Source organism: Hipposideros armiger, unplaced genomic scaffold (genome assembly GCF_001890085.2).
Source record: "Hipposideros armiger isolate ML-2016 unplaced genomic scaffold, ASM189008v1 scaffold_324, whole genome shotgun sequence".
NCBI classification, from domain to species: Eukaryota; Metazoa; Chordata; class Mammalia; order Chiroptera; family Hipposideridae; genus Hipposideros; species Hipposideros armiger.
In genome coordinates this window covers 1,199,693-1,219,687 of record NW_017731674.1, presented here as the reverse complement: position 1 = coordinate 1,219,687, position 19,995 = coordinate 1,199,693, and the positions used below count along the sequence as shown (strand labels likewise).

Genomic DNA, 19,995 nt, shown 5'->3' with positions numbered 1-19,995 from the left:
CTGTGGGCGGCGTCCCTTCCCGGGCGGGTGGGGTGGCCGGGGCGCGTCGCCTCCCCCCTCGCCGCCGCCCACCCGGGGTCCACGCCGGACCCCGAAGGCCGCAGCGCCGCGCTGACCGGCGCGAGCCCTGCCCCCCCGCGAGCCGGGCCGGGCGCCAGGCCCCGGCTTCCCGCGCGTCGCCCGAGGTCAGCCCGGTCTGTCCGCCGGGGGAGGGACGGCCTGCGACTCGGGAAAAGCGCCCGGTGTGCGGCCCCGGCGCGGCGCGGGGGCGGGGCCGAAATTCCACCCGATGGGCTGAAACGGGACCGGGGCGGTGACGGCATCGCCGAGGACGCGCTGGGGACCGACCGTGCTTCCGGCTGCTGCGTCGTGGGCGGCTTCAGAAGCCGGGCGGGAGCTTGGCTGACGCGCGTGGGCGCCTCTGAGGAACTTCTGCAGAGACGTGGCGACCAGGACGCGCCTTCACTGGGGCCGCTCCCGTCCACATACTTCAGAAAGGGACTTCTGCAGCCTTGCTTGGGCCAAGTCTTTTTATCAGCGACTTTCAGATGAAGCTGTAGAAGGCAGATTTACGCTGAAAAGGTCATCTAATACGTGACGGGACCGAACCTGGGTTCACAAAGATGCTGGTTATAGAATGAAAGCTTGATGAAAATCAGTATTAGGAAACGCAAATCCGTGCTCAAGGTTCAAATAGTTACGGAAGAAGATCATGGAGTTGTGGCTTGATTTGAGCCGGTCCCCTTGAAGGTGTGGGGGTGTCAGCGGATCGCCTGCCTGTCTGTCGCTCCGGACCAGCTCGGCAGTGGCCCCCGCCCGCTGTGACGCCCTGTCCCAGGCCGACCTGTCTGGGTGGGCAAGTTCAGTGTGAGCACTGCAGTTTAAGACGACACTGACAGAACAGTTGGTTTACAGGGAAGTGGGTAGAATGGTTAGGTTTCTAGAACTGTGTCACATAAGGAGCGCTCGTTTGAATTCTACTTAGATAGGAGGGGGCTGAGCGGAGCTGTGCCAGCTGTCTGCACCGTTCTGAAAGTGCAGCCTTGGAAACGGACCGATACGTTCTGTGCTTGTGACTAGAAGGGGGCCGGGAGGTCAAAGCTAGAACCGACAGCTCTGAACGGCGGTAGGAAGAGTGTCCGAATTATCAGAGCCACACGCGGGCAGAGAAACGCTGTCTTGAGAGGTGGTGAATTCTGTGATGTTCGCAGCTGTTCAGGCAGCACTAGGAAGTCACTTGTCAGTCATCTTTCAGAACGGCGTCCTACGTTTATCAGAGGTGGTTTTCAGTCCTAATACACCAAGACACTAGGAGCCTAAAGCGACAGCTTTCCAGCATTGAGAGTCATTTGTCTGCAGAGCTGCGTGTGTCACGCTGGCCTCTGGGATCCTGCTGCTTTCCTGGGGGGTGGGGGCTCGTAGGTGTCAGGACAGGTCTTGTTTGTCAGTTGAGTGGCCGAGGCAGTGGCCTCTGCTGATGCTCCTGCTCCTGTTTCTGATGCCATTCGGCTGGGACAGCCTGAGGGAGGGGCACGTGGAAAGGTCTGCGCTTGCTGGGGGCTCAGTGTCGCACCTGAGTTCTGAGTATATATATATATTGGGTTGTCAGAAAAGTCATGATGCCTTTTTGCAACGAAAAACAGAAAAAATATGTCATGACTTTTCCAACAACCCAATAAAATCTGTGTCACTTACTAGGATGTCTGATGGTAGCTAACAGCGCTGTGACCGCTGCGCCCCTGGCTTGCTAACGCCCCGTGTGTAGCGGCTTTCAGGGACTGACGCCGGCTGTGCTGACCTTTGTCTTCTTCCTTCAGACTTGCCCGAGACGCCCAAGATGGAAACTCTGTCTTTCCCCAGATATAATGTAGCTGAGATTGTGACTCACATTCGCAACAAAATCTTAACAGGGGCTGATGGGAAAAACCTCTCCAAGAATGATCTGTATCCTAATCCAAAGGTAAGACGTGTTGTGTTTGCGTGTGGATGGTTGTGTTTGAAAACAAAGGAAACTGCTGGGTCTCTGGTGTGTGGAGAAGGGCAGACACCCAGCTGTTCGCTGCAGCCGGTCGTGTTAGTCCCAAGACAAACTCGCCTGGTGTAATTTCAGACTCAAAGGTGGCGAGAGATCTACCTTCCGTTAGGAGTCCAGTTCTTGAACGTGGCTGCTTTCTTCAAAAACAGCTTCTAAGCTGAGCCATATCCAAATGTATTAAGTTATTGGTTAGCATCCGAGTGGCAGTCCGAGGGCACCATTCACAGGTGGGGCTGACGGAGTGACCCCACGTGGTTCCAACCCAGAGAGCGAGCGCCCAGGACCGGTCCCTTGGAAGCCCCAGGGTAGTCTCCTAGCTCTTTGCCCAGAGCGGGAATTGGCTTGTTCTGACAGACATTCTTCTTTGGATCTGGAGTTGTTAATTAAATGTGAAGATGAGCTACTTAGGAGCTGCACGGAATGAGTGCGCGGTCTCCTTGCCGGTTCTGGGTTGGTCTTGACATGATGACACGAGGAAGTTGGGCTCAGGGACGCAGAGCTTGTCTCCTCAGCTTCGATGTCCTTCTGTAAAGTGGAAGGAATGTCTCGAATAAACGAACCTGTACACGGATCAGACCAGGTTCTCCAGGCCGGCATTTGGGCAAGGCAGATCTACAGACACACAGTTTCAGGCCCCACACTACATATTAAATGTACCCCCACTCTCAGTGCTCCGTTTAACACCTAAGGAGACTGTAAGCTCTAAGGCATCAAACAGCGTCTCCATGGTCCTCTTTTTAAAAGAAAAGCACCCCAGTGTGCCACTGTTCTGTCACACACAACAACCTGTCCCTGCCCGGCCTGGCGTGGGCGGGCCTTGGACTGACGTGGGTATCGTCGCCCTGACCCCACGTGGGCTTCAACAGCCCATCCTAATGATCACTAGTGATCTGAGAGCAAACTGGTGAGATATAAGGTGCGTAAGATTCGGAAAAATTAGGGAACTTTCAAGGGAAACAGCAGCGTGACTTTGTCACTCCTCTTTGCGCGTCGATTATGAGATTGGGCAGTGACAGTGACAGCCCTGGAGTAGCGCCGCTGTCACCGTGCTCTTCTCTTGCAGCCTGAAGTCCTGCACGTGATCTACATGAGAGCCCTGCAGATGGTGTACGGGACCCGCCTGGAGCACTTCTACATGGTGTGTCTGCGTCCCCGCCCCGCCCCGCACTCAGCTTCCTGCCAGGAAGTCCTTCATTGTTACAAAGTCAGAGGCCTGTACAAAACTAAGGCACCCTGGGCATCACGATGGCTTCTGCTGAGAGTTTTCGTAAGACAAGAGCTGCTGTAAAAGACCCAAATGGCACAAGCATTGACACTATGCAGGTTTTCACGCGTGTACAGGCGATGTTCACAGATGCTGTTCCTGGGGGGGATTCCCACTCAGGGCAGAAGCCATGCCGAGGCTGGACACCCTGAGCAGGGCACTCAGCTGATAGCGGGTCAGGTTTTTCCGGCAGGAAGACCTTTCTCTTCAGCTGTTGCTGTTCTTGACTCAGAAGTGTTGTGTGGACACCCTGGCAGAAGGGCTTGGGTCTCAGCGGTGTCACCACATACCGTGTAATCACAGGCTGTGCCACTGTTCCCAGGAAAGCGTGCTAAGGCTCCGCTCCTTGTCTGTGTTACAAGGCGAGCACTCACTCTGCCCTGGTTGTTCGGACTTGAGAGCAGATGTGAGATGCCGAGTGGCTCGCACCTGGTGACCGCCGCCCCGCACGGCTTCCTTCATGTAAGGGACCTTGGCTGAGCGCCCACTGTGGACCCAGCGTCATTCACAGTAACGGCAACTCTAGTCTCGTACCAGGCTCAGGATGGTTTAAGTATTTTTACTGTAATGATCATGAGTTAATACAGTTTGATCTTATTCTATGATTGAAGTTTCTTAAAATTGAAGATTTTTCTAATTTTGACTAGTTAATGTGTAATTTCGATCTTGTCATTTATTCCATTTAGATGCCAGTGAACTCTGACGTCATGTACCCTCATTTAATGGAAGGCTTCTTACCGGTCAGCAACTTGTTCATCCATCTGTGAGTAGATGCGTTGGTTTTCTCAGTCTGATTCTTACCTGCACTACGTTCAGATTTCTTAACGACATGGTCCCTTGGGGAAGGGATTCTGCCATCTTCCTTCCTTCCCACTCCATCCCATACACATTCGGAACTGCAGACTTTCAGCAAACATAACCGACTGCCCCACCTGGGGCGTTTCACTGAAGTTTTATGGTGCTGCAAATCTAAACTTGGGGGTTTTGCATTCTCTAGGAGTCTAGTACCTCCAGCAGTGTGCGCTGTTTACTAGAATCTATAACTGAACCTTGGTATCGCCTGAGCACGTGTGTGGTCCCGAAAAAGCCGACTTCATTGCTGTGGGGTCGGGCATTGTAGCCGACTTCTGGCCTGGCCCTTGACATTGAGAAATACGTCCAGGAAAGTCTTTGAAAAGAAAACGCTCATATCCCGTTTCTTGGTGTATGATGTCAGTACTTGTTCAGCGTTCTTTCTCCTTCATCTGCAGGAACTCATTCCTGCCCATCTGCCGGGTGAACGACTTTGAGACCGCCGATATTCTGTACCCAAGTAAGTGGAGCTCTAGAACCGTCTTTGGGGAGTCCTAACAATGCATGTAGTTGTATACAGCTGCAGCCACGATCGCGTGTAGACCATTTCCACGACCCCCGAGTTCCTCAGGGCCCTTGCACTCGGCTTCCTTGGGCCACCCTGTTCCTGCAACCACCGCCCTGCTTTCTATCACTACCATGTTCTGATTCTTCTAGAATTTCATGTACGTGAAACCCTCTAGCCTGGAGTCTCGTGTCTGGCTCCTTGAACTCAGCACAATGCTTTTGTGACTCACCCACGTTCTGCGTTAGTCAGTGCTGCTGAGCACTTCGTTTCTGTTACCCCGAGTGGCATTCTCTTATACGGACGGACCAGTTTGCTTGTCCCTGCGATGTCAGTGGGAGACATCTGAATTGTTTCCGGGTTTTGGCCATTGTGCACAAAACCGCTGTGAGCCGGAGTGTACAGATGCCTGTGGATATGGGTTTCCATTCCCCGGGGTGACTGCCGGGTTGTGGGGTGAGCACGCCGACCTCTGCAGGAAATGGCCCAAGGCCTGTGCCCAGTGGCTGCCCTGCGCTAGCAGCGTGGGGCCCGCCTGTCGCCCGCACCCACCCTGGAATGGAGCTGGGGGGTGGATTTCAGGCGCCCCGGCTGTGTGCTGTGGCTCGTGGTTTCATTTGCATTTGCCTGAGGCCTACCGACCACGAGTGTGTTTCCATACGCTTTTCTGCTGTCCACATACCTTCTCTGGTGACGGGTCTGAACCATTGGCCTGGTTTTTACTTGAAGTGCGTGTCTTATTAGTGAGATATTTTGGAAACCAGTGTTTATCACCTGGCATGTGGGTTCTTCTCCCCGTCTGTTACTCGCCTTTTCAGTCTCGGAACTGTCCTTTGAAGAGCAAAATGTGTCCCAGTGTTGGAGATTGTACTTGATCAATTTTTTAATTTTGTAATTCATAAAATCATTTCTTGTGTCCTATTAAGAAATCTTGGCCTCAAAGTTGCTATGAGTTACTCCTATATTTTACTTCAACCATAGTATAGGTTTAGCTTTTATTGTTTAATGCTGAAGTTTTTATACATGACATGAGAGAAAAGTCAAGGTTTTTTTTCTTTTTGCGTGTGGTTTCCAAATTATTCCAGCACTCGTTGTTGAAAAGACCTTGGCACTTTTTGTGAAAAATCAGTTTACCAACCACCAGGCTCCTGTTAAAATGGCAAAACCCAAAACGCTGATAACAGCAGTGCTGGCGAAGGCATGGGGCGACGGCAGCCTCATCCATTGTTGGTGGGACGCAGCCACTTTGGAAGGCAGATTGTCAGTGTCTTACAATCTAAATATACTCTCACTTAGCCCCCATCAGTCACCCTCCATGATATTTACACAAATGAGCTGAAAGCTTATGTCCACACAGACACCTGCACACTCGTGTTTTTACGGCAGCCTCACTCATAATTGCTGAACCTTCGAAGCAACCACGATGTGCTTCAGTGGTGAGTGGATACAGAAACTAGTCCATCCAGACGATGGAATATTATTCAGTGCTAGAAAGAAATAAGCTATTAAGCTCTGAAAAGACATGGAGGAACCTTAAGTGCACACTGCTAAGTGTAAGAAGCCAGTCTTAAAACTATACGACATTCTGGGAAAGACAAGACTATGGGGACAGTAAACAAAGACAGCTTTACTACTTTTCCCGTCTAGCTATATTTTCTTTCTTTTTCTTGCCTTCTGCAGTGGCTAAGACTTCTAGCATCATGTTGGACTGAATGGTGAGAGCAGGCGCATTACTTAGGGGAAGGCATTCAGCCTTTTATCAAGTCCAGTGCTCGTTGTAGGGTTTTCTCAGATGGCCGTTACCGGGGTAAGCAGCTTCCAAACCTGTCACGATGTTTAGTTTAACATTCACAAATCAAACAGTGTAATGCATTAGACTAAGAAAGAGAAGCCACATGATTCTCGTGCGTGCACCTGTGCCCACAAGCGTTTTAGATTAGAAATGTAAGCTCATCTTCAGCAGGGTAGTTCTGTGTTCTCTTACTTTTGGAGTCAAGGCCATATCCCTCCTGAGATACATTTTGCTTTTGGCAGTTATTCCAGGGTTATTGTTGGCTAAAGACAACTTTTTATGTTAATTCCTGAATTTAATAGTTCTTGGATTGTATTTATAATGTAATTTAAACTAAAACCCATATCTAAGCCCAAGGCTTAGCATTCTCAGAGGAGAATATTTTTTCACCAGTGACAAGGCTAAGGGATACCAGTAACTTTGTCATTTCACTGCATTGGTAAGAGATTTTTTTTTTTGTCTTACTAATCTACCTGTTCACGAAGGAGGTATGTGGCCTTTCTAAAGTCCCATGTCTTGTAGGGTTCTCAGCTCCAATTCCCTCTATCTTGTAGGTTTGAGGCATCAGCTGCTCCTACATGAAAGTTAGTGATCAGACCACTTGCTTACTCGCCTAGTTCTTGCTTGGTTCTCCTGTTGGGCTGCTTTGAAGCCTCTCCCAAGTTTTCAGCAATTTCCTGACAGTGTGCCTTTTGAGGATTTGTTTGTCCGTGTCCGTAGATTTGCTCAATTCCTTGGTTATGTTTATAGTTTCTATCAAAATTGGAAAACACTTGGCTATTTTATGAGCGTTTCCACCACTCCTCTGTGTGGGCATTTGTTTTGCTGCTTGGTGTCCTCAGCTCGTAGGCACTCTGTCTGCTTTGGCTGCTGTCCTCAGGTTCACCAGTCCTTTCATCTCTAGGTCTGATCTGCTGTTAATCCCATCTGATGTATTTTTCATTTCAGATATTTTATTTTTAAATTGTAAAAGTTTATTTGGGTCTTTAAAATTTTTCCCCCTTTTCCTCCTTACACTGCTGATATTTTTCTTTACCTTCTTGAACAAATGGAATATGTTTACAGATTATATTTATAAAGGCCGTGTCAGGAAGATGGAGTTTAGTTTGGAGAGGCCAATTTAAATTCTAATTGTTTTGGTCTCTCCAAACTCTGAACTCTATCTTTGCGACTCGGTGACACCCGTGAGTTCTATCTGTGCCCTTCCCCTCCCCTGCCCCTCCCCGGTACATCCTGCAAACTCCAGGCAGCGTCACTGCTGCATTGATAGGGTTCATGCAGCTCGTTTGGTTCTCTTGGGGATTGCTGTCCTAGATTGCCTGCTGTGCAGTGTCTAAAACTTGTTGCCTCATAGGTTCTGTCTGGTTTCCTAGTTGTTTATGATGGGAGAGTAAATCTGCTTCCCATTACTTTTCCTTGGCAAAGTGGTCTGCTTCTTTTCTTTAAAGTTATGAATGCGAAGATAATCTTGATCTTTAAGTTATAACAAATTGTCTGCACTTCGGTTCATTATAGCATACACAGCTTTATTCGACAGCCTATCGGCAGAGTCTGTGGAGAGAGGGTGAGTTCTCATTACTGTAGTGTTTCAAAGGTGTATTGAAGGAGCCTTGCTTTCTGTTTTAGAAGCCAAACGGACCAGTCGGTTTTTGAGTGGCATCATCAACTTCATCCACTTCCGGGAAGCGTGCCGTGAGACGTACATGGAGTTCGTGTGGCAATACGTAAGGCTGACGTGTGGGTCACGCATGAGTGCCGGGCCAGCAACACCGCTGATGAACTACTCATCTCTTTTGAAGTGGTGGTCGCAGAGAACTAATTGTTGTAGAATCAAACTTTTATATTTACATCAAGTTGCAGATTTTAGTTACTGGAAAGCAAGCTCAGAATGAGGTTTTCTCTATTTGGTGACATTAGGGAGAGGAGGGGTTGCTGTTTTAAGCTTGTAGCTGAGGCTGCTTTTCCTATATTAAGACATGGAAGAGCATAGTGATAAATTCACATTTTTTTCTTTGATATTTCATAGTGGAGTGTTCTTTAAATAATTGAGGCGTGAGATTTATTTTGCTTTCTCAGTAATGGCCTAACTGGATATTGTGTCTTGTTTATCATGCTTGCCCAGCATTGCATTAAGAGTCAGTCCAAGTAAATTGCTTTAACCGATAAACTCATTTCATCAACAGGTTAGAGCATTTGGAAAGATTCTGGGTCACCTTTGATTTATTCCCATCTGTCCTTGATTTTGGGGTACATACTCTTAGAAAAACACCAGAGTGAAGCCAGACAATCAGAACTTCCGCTCCAACCACACTGAGCTGTGTAGGTCAATACTGGCCCAGAGCATGCTAAGCTCATAACTCCTAACCTCACACACTCTCCAAATCCTACACACGGATATGCCCACGCTCATGCACATGCACGTGCATGCGCACACACAGCCTGGCTCGGCTAGTTTCTCCTCACAGCTCAGGCATCTTCTTCCATTCCTGCGAAGCCATCACCCACGTGGGCTCGGGGATCCCAGCACTGTGACCGGCTGTGCGGTAGCTGTGTATTCCTGTCTCTGACTCTTCAAGGAGACCGAGCTGCTTAGTCCGGGACCTGTGACTTGTTCTGGTGTCATGCTGGCACCTTGCACGGCGCCTGACTGTGGTAACAGCCCAACGCCATATGTCTGACGAGAACAGAGCTGATTCTATCTTACATTTATTTCTGATGGTGACAGTTGTAGGGAGCAAGCGTTTTGCAGTCCATTGATAGGTCGTTTTTCGAACATGTCACTAATTGTGTTGAAAGTGCTAATCTGGAGTTACTAAAATTTGTTTACTAGAAATCTTCAATGGACAAAATGCAGCAGTTAAACGCCGCACACCAGGAGGCACTGATGAAACTGGAGAGACTCGAGTGAGTAGATTTGCCCAGAACACCAGTCAGCCTCACGCGCGCGGGGCTGAGGGCGCGGTGCTTTCCGTCTCTGCGGCCTAGAAGCTGCTCCGGGCTCTCACTGAACTGCACTGTGCGCGCTCATCTTCTCGTTTTCGTTTTTCTAACTCTCAGTCCATAACACGTTCGTGCACTCCCGGCTCGCTGTGAGTCTGTTAGCCAGACATGCTCAAAGCCACTGACTAATCCCCTGAGTTGCACATGAAATGTTTATCTGATGTTTAAGCCCCGGATGAGCAAATTCTGTACAGTTTTCACTCTTTTTACCAGGTTTGTTTTGTTTTGACTCAGGTCAGATAGGTAAAAGAATCACTCAGGAGGCATGCGTGTCTCCTTCCCTACATATACTGGTTGGGAACAAGGTGTTGTTCCAGTGTATTGATGCCTTTGAGCGTGTCTGTTTCAGCGAGAGCGTTCTGTCCTGCCGCCATGTAAATTGCCTACAGCAAGCAGTACGCTGACAAGAATGGGCATAGGCGGCAGATAGTAAAGTCTAACGTGGTACATTTAGCATTAACCACATGAAACGATAGGGAGCACGTGCAGGCTGTGGCCCAGCGTTACTCTAGTAACAGCCTGTGTCATGTTCCTCACAAAGAGCTGCAAACTGGTAGCAACAAGGGAAACAGAAAATGGGCAGAGGTTAGAGGTGGGAGGCATGTGAATAAACGCGAAGAGCTAATTAACAGCGCTGAAGATGGTTGACGTCGCAGGCAGGCAGGGAGCTGAGAATGAGAACAACAGCCCTAGACCACTTCACACCTAGCGCTGAGAACCTTCCTGTGGATGGTTCTGAGCATGCGCGGTGATGTTGGGAAGGACGGGCGCAGACGCCTGGGGGACACGCACGGGTGGAACAGACGCACGGCGGGGGGAGGGGGGGCAGGCGCACAGGGGCGCAGATGCACGGGGCAAGGGGTGCGGGGACCGCGCTGAGGCCGACCTGGAGGGCTGTCCCGCGTTGTGCTGGGGGTGGGTGCTGGGAGTCCCTACCAGCCAGGGTGGCAGGAAACCCCAGGGCCCGTCTCGGGTTTGTCTGGAGTCGAGGCCGGGAGTCGGGGTGAAGTCGCCGTCGTGGACGGGTGACAGTTGAGAAACGTGAAAGGGTGGGTTTTTGTTCAGGGTATTCGAGGGCAGACTTGCACGGCCCTTCCGAGCTGGGCCTTGCAGTGGGGTAACCCGGTGCTCTGTTCAGTTCTGTTCCAGCGGAAGAGCAGGCCGAGTTCAAGCAGCTTTCAGACGAAATCCAGGAGCTGCAGCAATTGCTGAATCAAGACTTTCGCCAAAAAACGGTATTTGTTATTACACACCTTGACATTGAGGAAAGTGTAGCTGCAGAGGGGGCAGGAGCACGTATGTTCAACAAGTGAGCAAGCGGGACATGTCGCGGGGCCCACTCTTGCCCCTTACGAGGGGCACGTGCCTCCGTCACCCACGTCAGACCGCGATCTCTGCCTGTGTTGTCAGAGCCCCGTGGACTAGAACTTGGTAGGATTGGCCTAATTTTAACCCTGCTGTTCCCACCGTACACCGGGCGCCCTGGGCTCTGCGGCAAACCCTCAAGTGTGCTCCTGGGTGTTTTCAGTTTTCAAGGGAAAGCCGCTGTCTGGTGTGTCTGCCTGTCACACGCTGCTTGAGGGAACTTGCCACCTTCCTTTGTGAACCTGGGGTTTGGCATTTGCTGGGCTCAAAAGCAAGTAGGACGTGACGTCCTCGTGGAACAGGAATCCGAATGTCTTGTCCATCTGATCCCAAGGTGCGCGTTTGCCCAGCACCCAGCAGGCGCACAGGCCCAGGTGCGGAAGGAGAAGGAAAGCAGGTCGTGGTGTCAGGACTCGCATGCTCAGGCCCTTACGGGTTCCGCTGCTTAATGCAGGAACTGCTAGATCTTTGTCTGGCCTGGGCCGTGTGAGCAGGTTCAGCTCCTTTCCTTATCTCCTTTTATGAGAAGGTATTCAGTGGCTAAATTTAAATCTGTTTTGAATCATTATAAAACACTTGTTTGGTTTTTTCTTTAGGTATTGCTACAAGACAAAAATGCTCAAAAGAAGGCTGATATTTTAGAGAAAACCAAGCATTTGGTAAGTATCTTTTCATTTAACTGGCATTTAAGGTTTCAATATTTGTGTGGAGGAACATTATTAACTGTTAAGTGTAGTCAAATGTTTCTCCTGTACCTTTTTTCCCTTAAAAGGAAACTAACGTTTTTCAATCTAAATGTATTAGATGACTATTGTTGCAAAAAATATATATTGAAACAGAAGTATACTGCTATCCGTCACCATATACCAAAATTAACCCAAAATGGATCAAAGACCTAAACATAAGACCTGAAACAATAAACTGCATAGAAGAAAGCATAGCTACTCAACTTATGGACCTCGGGTTCAAAGAGGATTTTGTGAATTTGACCTCAAAGGCAAGGGAAGTAAAAGCTAAAATAAATGAATGGGACTATATCAAACTAAAAAATTTCTGCACGGCAAAAAAAACCATCAACAAAACAAAGAGGCAACTAACCGAATGGGAGAAGATATTTGCAAATGATACCTCTGATTAGGGACTAATATCCAAAATATATAAAGAACTCGTACAACTCAACAACCAAAAACCCAAACAACCCCATTAAAAAATGGGCAGAGGACCTGAACGGACACTTCTCCCAAGAAGACATACAAACAGCCAAACAGATACGTATGAAAAGATGCTCCACTAGCTGTGAGGGAAATGCAAATCAAAACCCAATGAGATACCACCTCACACCTGTCAGGATGGCTGACATCACCAAGACAAATCACAAGTGCTGGCGAGGCTGTGGAGGAAGGGGCGCCCTCATGCACTGCTGGTGGGACTGCAGATGGTGCAGCCGCTGCGGAGGGCAGTGTGGAGGTCACGTGTCATTCTCCAAACACAAGACGAGTGTTCCTGGATTGTAAGGTGCAGGAGGACCTGGTGGAGGGGACGCTGGAAAGGAGCGGAGTGCGACCTAAGGGACGACCTTGAGCGTCGGTCTGAGGAGCTTAACCTTCGGCCTGGAGACCAATGGGCCATCAAGGGATGTGGTCATCATTCAGTTTTACCCCCAGCACTGCAAACATGGACCCAATTTCTTTGTTCTTTTCCATTATTGTAATGAAAATCAATTTTATTTTTATATCTAATATATAAAAATGTTTTCTCAACAGAATGAACTAAAATTGTCAGTGGTTTTTCTGAAAGAAGCACAGGAGAGTTTGAAAACGAAAATTGTGGATTCTCCAGAGAAGCTAAAGAATTACAAAGAAAAAATGAAAGATACAGTCCAGAAGCTTAAGAACTCCAGAGTGAGTTTCTGTCTGTGTCGGGGCTTTTCTGTGTGTGTAGCTCGTCCTGTGCAGTCATGTGTGGATTTCCTGATCTCACGTTACCTGCGCTTCTCTCCCCCTAGAGCGTTCCGCCCTCGTCTCTAACGTGTGGCTCTTCCCGAAAGTGGGTGCAGGGAAAGAGGCAGAATCCAAAGACTCCTGTTCAGACCCCCAGCCCAGCCCCGAGGCGCGGCCCTGGGTGATGAGAGTGGACATGCCTGTCCTCTGAGACTTAGGGCCTTTATCAAAGGGAGAAAGGTGTGAAACGGTTTTAGACAAAATTATGTAATTACACATTTAAGTATGTATTCTGAAAAAGTACAAGCGCTATGCTGGGGACAGGAAGTGTATCTGTGCCTTCTGTTCAGTTTTGCTGTGAACATAAAACCGCTCTAATAAAGGCTGGTTTTTAAAAAGCACTGAAAGGAGAAATAAAAAACAGTGCCGGGCACTTAGAATGATGGCCCGCAGGCGCCTGGTGCGGTGTGTGGGAATCAGGTGGATGTGGACGCAGGTGCCAGCAGGCTGAACAGAGGCCGTCGGGGTAGGTGTGTCCTCGGAGGGCGTGTGCGGCAGGGCGGACAGCACATGGAAACTCTCTGAGGTCGTGGGTGGAAGGAATGTTCTCGCAACAGAGTGTGATGCGGGAGGGGAGTGGACTGAGGGGATGCGAAAATAGGAGGGGTAGTGGTAAAAGCCTTGGTTGTCCCAGCGGTTGTGCTAAACTTCGTTTTCTAGTTTTAGAAGAGGAATTCGTCTTTCAAAAGTAGCTGCAGTGCTCGGTATTACACAAACGACTCAGATTGTAACTGGTCACATGTTGCCCAGGGTCATCGGAGTGGTTTATATCTGCAGAAATGAAGTCTTTTCAAAATCATCAGGAATAATAACCTTCGGAAAGTACTTCAGTGAATGATTTAGTAAAATTGTGGCATTTTTCCCCTGTTCAAGCTTCTTTGGCAACGAAGGAGCATGATTATATGGGCTACACACATGTCAGTGATAGGGCTTTGTCGTGACCTGGAAAGGGAATCGTTCTCGGCGTCTAAGCATTCAGTCTGAGGGCCAGAAACTAGCGAAGTGCAAACAGCGAGCGACCCCACGGCTGCGCCATCCAGAATGTCAAACTGGGTTCTTTGGTTTTTCCCTTCAAAGCAAGAAGTGATGGAAAAGTATGAACTATACCGAGACTCGGTGGAGGGCCTGCCGTCCTGTCAGCTGGAAGTGCAGTTGTATCAGAAGAAAATCCAGGACCTCGCCGACAACAGGGATAAGCTGGCCAGCATCCTAAAGGAGGTGTGTACAGGGGTGGTACGTCTCTAGTGGGGAGTGGGGGACTCGAGTTCCTTGGGTTTGCTCTACTTTCTGTCACTGTTTCCTGAAGAAAAGCAGCATTGTTCTGCAGTGTAACAGATGTGAAGTGTATGCTGAGAAATAAACACTCCTTTTACAAGTAAACTTAGTGAGAAGACCCATTCTCACCCTCAGATGAAATGAATGATAAGTTAACATGGCACATTTCCCAGTATATTTTGGAAGAAAGTGATGGCATTTTAAACTTGCTCTGTGTCCTGACAGTTGGAAATGTTCCCCTAATCGCCAAGCATGAGCCCCACTGACTGCCCAGCACTGGACCTGGGACCCAAAGACATTCCAGTTTGTGACTGTCCTGTCGAAAGCGGGAGAGCGACAGCCAGCCTTGTTTGTTCTCAGGCTAGAAACCTGAGCATCCCTCTCACTTCTTAACTTGATCCCCCTGACCCCAGGTTCACTAATGCTGCGTTTGAGAAAAGTTTCCCTTCTGAGGACAGTGGGGGTTAAAAGGGGACATTGTCCAGCTCCACGCCCCTTACCTGCCATCAGCTCGGCCAGACGAGACGGAGACCCCCGCTTGTCACTGCGCCCCTTTCTCTGTTCCTGCTGCTCAGCCCAGACCCCCGCTCTCCCCTCAGGCTCCTGGCTGATGTCCTCACACCGTCGGCTCCAGGCCTTGCTGATAAAATGACGTGATGAGAGCCCCTGTGCGGGTGTCATCCTTTCTCTGTCCAAGGCCATCCTGTCGCCTCTGTTCAGTCTGCGTTCTTCTGCTGGGTTCAGGCTTTAATAGTTTATCTTATTTTAAAATTGTATTTTATTGTGGCTCATTCTAGAAAACAGTCGTTCATCTTGTGTTGACTTAACGTACTTCTCAAACTCCAGAGCCTGAGCCTGGAGGACCAGATTGAGAGCGGCGAGTCAGAGCTGAAGAAGCTCAAGGCAGAAGAACATTCCATGAGACGACTGACGAACGTGAAGAAGGACCGACTTGCCACGGCTCAGTTCAGAATGAACAAGAAACACGAGGACGCCAAGCAGTACAAACGCACCGTGCTCGAGTACGGCCTGCCCTTCCGTTCACTCTCCTGGGAAACGGGAAAGCAAAGCATTTCCCCCAAGGTCAGAGAGGCGTGCGCATTGAGGCGGCCGTGGGTCTTACAGAGCTGCGCCTAGACCTTGGCCGCCCAGGTGCCAGTCTGCCCGCCCTAGAGGGCCCAGGCCGTCCCACGGGGAGCCCCGCAGAGGCTCTGCTCGCTGCCACTTCAGTGCACGTTAGAGACAAGTGCTGAGGTCGCGGGAGCGAGCTGCCTGGTAGTCCATTCAGGTCCGTGTCCTGAGAAGGAGTCGCCTTTTGTGCTCAGCGAAGAACCGACACTTTGCCGAGTGTCTCTCGTCAGCCAGAATGGCGGCGTGTCCTCGGTAGAGTCCTTGCCCCATCAGTTCCAAGAGTGTGATTCTAGGATCGCAGATGCCCCAGATATGCCTCAGATGTGACCATTTCAGCCTCTCAGAGGCGCTCAGGGCCGTCTGAAGATTTCCTCTGCTCTTCCTCCCGCAGACGGAGCCAAAGGGCAGAACCAGAGGTCAGATTAGCGGCCAAATGGCTCTGCAGGAAAGTCGCTCTGGTCCACAGGCCGCGATGGCGCCCGAGCGTGCATTCCCGGCACTGTCACTCCAGCCCATTTCAATGGTCACTCTGGGGCCAAAGCGCCCACTGGACGCTTGATGTGAGCAGAGCCCCTCGCTGGGGTCTTCATCTGTTTGCATCTGTCTCCTGACAGGAGTGTTAGGTTTGTCAGACAAATACGCATAATCACTCTGGACTCAAAATTAGAGTTATTAATAAATGTTGCCCTTTTAGATACTTCAGAGGAATTATAACTTGGCTGTCTCTGTTTCTCTTTAGAGACTGTGATAAAGTTCAAGAAAAAAGAGGTGCTGTCTACGAACGAATAACCACAATTAATCAAGACATCCAGAAAGTTAAATTTGCAATTCAGCAACTGAAAGACACCACTGAGAGGGAGAAGCTGAAGTCCCAGGTGAGTGAAATGAGGAGAGAATGGACACAGTCTCAGACCTGGGCTGCTTCCGTTTTTACTCCTAGTTCTTAGCGCGCCCATATCGGTTTCTATGGAAAGTCATCGTTCATAGAGCCGCCTGCTTAGCTGACAAAGGCGACTCTAAGAGGCATTAGCTCACCCTCCAGTCCACCAGGTCACTTTTTGCATCTGTTTACGTGTCTTTTAAATGACGATTGGGGCCAAACGCAGTTTTACCTGTTTTCTGTCATCTAGGCACCATGGAAAGCACCAAAGTGAAAAATTTCCTTGCTAATTACAAGTATGTTCTTCAGTCTTGGAACCCAAGCCACTGTTACATGTCCCTGTTTCCTCTTTCTAAGGAGCAGGTTTTGGTGTGTGGATAGCTTCCAGGATGAGTTGTAATAAGAGTGGGCACCCACCTGTGTGGGTGTACACACACACACATGCACGCACACACATATACACACACGCACATGCACACGTGTGCACACGCGCGCGCACACGCACGCACGCGCGTGCGCACACACACAGAGACACGCGCGCAAACACACACACACACACACACACACACACACACAGTCTAGGCTTCAAAACACGACTGACCCTGAATGAGGCTGCTGGGATTCTCATCACTCAGTTTAGTTTTGGTGGCTGCATGGGGTAGTTCTTACTCTGTTTCATTTTCCACTTAGGAGATATTTCTGAACTTGAAAGGCGCTTTGGAGAAATACCACGAGGGCATTGAGAAGGCGATGGAGGAGGGCAGTGCTGAGCTGGAACGGAAGACAGCCGAGCTGAGGAAGAGGATGCTCAGGCTGCCCACCTGAGGAGCGTGAGGACGTGTCTTTTGTAAATAGCTCTCCACGTGTTAATTTTGTTAGGAACGGACACAAAGTAGAAGCTAGTGGGAGTAGCAGCAGTACCAAGTAATGTATGCTCGGTCACTTTTCTGTACCCCGAGTTGTGATTTTGTAAGGCAGTGCGTTTCCTGGAGATCTTGCTAACTTACAAAGCTGTGTGGCTGTCCTGACTGCCCCGCCCCTTTTTGTAAGCAGTGGCACAAAGATCGGTTGTTTCTATGCACCAGTAATGATCAGAAGGCGAAATTAAAAAAAACAGTCCCTTTTACATTTGCATCAAAACATCAAATATATAGGAACAAATTGAACCAAGGAGGTAAAAGACCTGTACTCACAAAGCTAAGGCAGTGAAGGAACTGAAGACAGACAATGGAAGGATATACGTTGCTCATGGATAGGAAGGATGAATAGTGTTAAAATGCCCTTATACCTGACATAATATACAGATTCAATGCAATCCTTTTTTGCATACCAATGGCATTTTTCTCAGAACTAATCCTAAAATTTATACAGAACCACAAAAGACCCCAAATAGCCAAAGAAATTTTAAGAACAAAGTATGTTCCTTGAAAACAAAGCTATACTAGAATAATCAAAATATGGTACTAGCATAAAAACAGACACACAGATAAATGGAACAAAATAGTGTGCCCAGAAATAGCCCCTCACTTACACGGTCAATTCATCTACGGCGAAGGAGAGGCTACATATATACAGTGGGGTCAAGACAGCCTCTTCGGTAAGTGGTACTGGGAAAACTGGACCACTTTCTTACTCCACATACAAGAATAAACCCAAAGTGGATTAAAGGCTTAAATGTTAGACCTGAAACCATAACACTCTTAGAAGAAAACATAAGCAGTGAACTTGGACAACACTCTTAGCGCCACCTTTTTGGCTGTGTCTACTTGGGCAAGAGCCAAAAAATAAATGGGACTACATCAAACAAAAGTTTCTGCACGGTAAAGGAAACCAAAACGAAAAACAGCCTAGTGAATGGAAGCGTACTCGCTAATGATACCTCTCATAAGGGGTTAATATAGCAACTCTGAGACGTCAACACCAAAAAATAATCCAATTAAAAAATGGGCATAGGACCTGAACAGACGTGTCTCCGAAGAGGACACACAGATGGGGCAACACACACATGAAAAGATGCTCAATGTCACTAATCAGGGAAATGCAAATAAACCACAGTGAGGTATATCTGTCCAAATGGCCATCATCAATAAATCAAACAAGTGCTGGCGAGGATGTGGAGAAAAGGGAACCCTTGGGCACTGTTGGTGGGGTTGTAAATAGGTGCAACTGCTGGGGGAAATGAGGTTCCTCAAAAAATTAAAGAGACAACTTACCTTATGACCCAGCAATTCTGCTTCTGGGTATTTATCCAAAGAAATGCAAAACACTAGTCTGAAAATACATCTTCATCCCTGTGTTCACTGCAGCATTATTTACAGTAGATGCCGCAAGATGTGGAAGCAGCCTGGGTGCCCGCTGATGGACAGATGGGTAAAGAAGTTCATGTACACAGTAGAATATTACTTGGCCATAGAAAAGAACCAAATCTTATTTGTGACAACATGAATGGACCTAGAGGATATAATGCTAAGTGTAATAAGTCAGAGACAAATACATATGATTTCACAGGTGGAATCTGAAAAAAGCAAAAATGAATGAACAAAATAGAAACAGACCCACTGATACAGGGAAGAAGCTGAGGCTGCTAAGGGGGAGGGGGGGTGACAGGCAGCTGGGACCCCGACAGATGACACGGAGTCTGCAGGCCGATGCGGGGATGGTGCCGTCTCTGTTAAACCTGCAGACCCAAGAACGTGATGTGTCTCCACTAATTTAGATCACAAAGGAAGCCTGTTTCGTACGAAATGCTACCTTATCACTCCTGGTCTCTTTCAAAATAAAATTTTAATACATAGAAAAGTCTTTATGAGGCTAGACAACAAGTATAACCATCTTTAAAAATAGCTGCCCCCCTGGACCTCCCTCCACCTTCAGCTGCTGCCCCTTCACAGCCCGAGTCCGAACCCTGTGCATGGGCGCCTCCGCCATTCCCACCGTCACCCATCTGTGCTCATGCACCGGGCTTTCTGAGTCACCGAGTCATCACTAGTTACCGAAACCCCCCGGACACTTGGATCTTCATCTCCCGACAGCCTGGGACCCTTCCCCACCTGGCTTTGGCCTCTGGGCACCTGCCCTTCCACTTGTCACTTGCACTTTGTCCTCAGGCAGCGCTGAACCACCCTGGTTTCCTCGGCTCCTCCCACGTCCGCCTGTTGGCGCTGCTTCCCTTAGTTTATGGTTCTCCTTTCTATGTTTAACGGAAAAAGATTCGCTTTTTAGGTCTACAGCGGTGACGCCTTTTAAAACTTGGTCAGGTTTCCTTTTCTGTTACTCGCTCACTCGTGTCATTATACTGGAGTGCTTCACACGCCTGCCCGGCCGCTGCACGTGCTGTTTCTTGGTGCCCGTGACCTGCCTCCTCCGACCCTTGTGGAGCCCAGCACCGGGCACCTGCTCGTCACTTGTGTTTACTTAAGGAGTGGCCACTTTTCTCTCCTGCGAGCACGTACCAGCCCAGCCAGCGCTGCTCATCGGCCATGCCTTTCCCCACAGTGAGCAGCGCGTGTTCTAGCCGTTTGCTAGTCCTCTTGAAGACGCGTATCCTTTTTTTGCCCCCAAACAGGTAAAAGCCGAATTCAGAGGCCCGCAGTATCATCCACATGAAAACCTGTATTTGGCTGTTTTGACTGCAGAATTAAACTACAAAATTTAGAGCTGTTTTCCAAAGCTGCCTTGAAGATGACTATTTGGACTATGTTAGTTAACGTGAAAACAGCTATCCCGAAGGAGAAAATGGCCCCCGGCCCGTGTGACGCGCTGAGGCCTGACCTTGAAGCAGATGCTGCGTGAACAGACGCTAGTTACCTTTGGGTCCGGCTGCTCGGCTGTATGTAGGGCAAATATTTAATTTCAAGTTCAACTGACACATTTCAAGGAGCTAATCCATTTTATGA

General features: G+C 49.0%; 1 protein-coding gene across 3 annotated transcripts; it reads left to right on the top strand.

Moving 5' to 3' along the window:
- Positions 1 to 244: 244 nt before the first annotated feature.
- On the top strand, positions 245 to 18,327 carry NUF2 (NUF2 component of NDC80 kinetochore complex). Of its 3 annotated transcripts, none has more exons than XM_019660698.1 (14): positions 245 to 582; positions 1,818 to 1,960; positions 3,099 to 3,173; positions 3,986 to 4,062; positions 4,550 to 4,611; positions 8,075 to 8,172; positions 9,279 to 9,352; positions 10,587 to 10,683; positions 11,410 to 11,472; positions 12,577 to 12,714; positions 13,891 to 14,031; positions 14,935 to 15,110; positions 15,959 to 16,094; positions 16,790 to 18,327. In XM_019660698.1, the coding sequence occupies exons 2-14, from the start codon at positions 1,838 to 1,840 to the stop codon at positions 16,922 to 16,924; spliced, it is 1,395 nt and encodes a 464-aa protein (XP_019516243.1). In that variant the 5' UTR covers positions 245 to 582; positions 1,818 to 1,837; the 3' UTR covers positions 16,925 to 18,327. The 3 variants fall into 3 exon arrangements, with proteins under 3 accessions (XP_019516243.1, XP_019516245.1, XP_019516242.1); XM_019660700.1 differs by lacking the exon at positions 245 to 582 and adding an exon at positions 609 to 867; XM_019660697.1 differs by lacking the exon at positions 245 to 582 and adding an exon at positions 893 to 1,279.
- Positions 18,328 to 19,995: the final 1,668 nt, after the last annotated feature.

Bases quoted from the DNA above. Each gene is read 5' to 3' on its own strand.
- NUF2 (XM_019660698.1), top strand. From the start codon at position 1,838: ATGGAAACTCTGTCTTTCCCCAGATATAATGTAGCTGAGATTGTGACT. The intron at 1,961-3,098 runs GTAAGACGTGTT...CTTCTCTTGCAG, and splicing joins ATCTGTATCCTAATCCAAAG to CCTGAAGTCCTGCACGTGAT. The intron at 16,095-16,789 runs GTGAGTGAAATG...TTTTCCACTTAG, and splicing joins GGGAGAAGCTGAAGTCCCAG to GAGATATTTCTGAACTTGAA.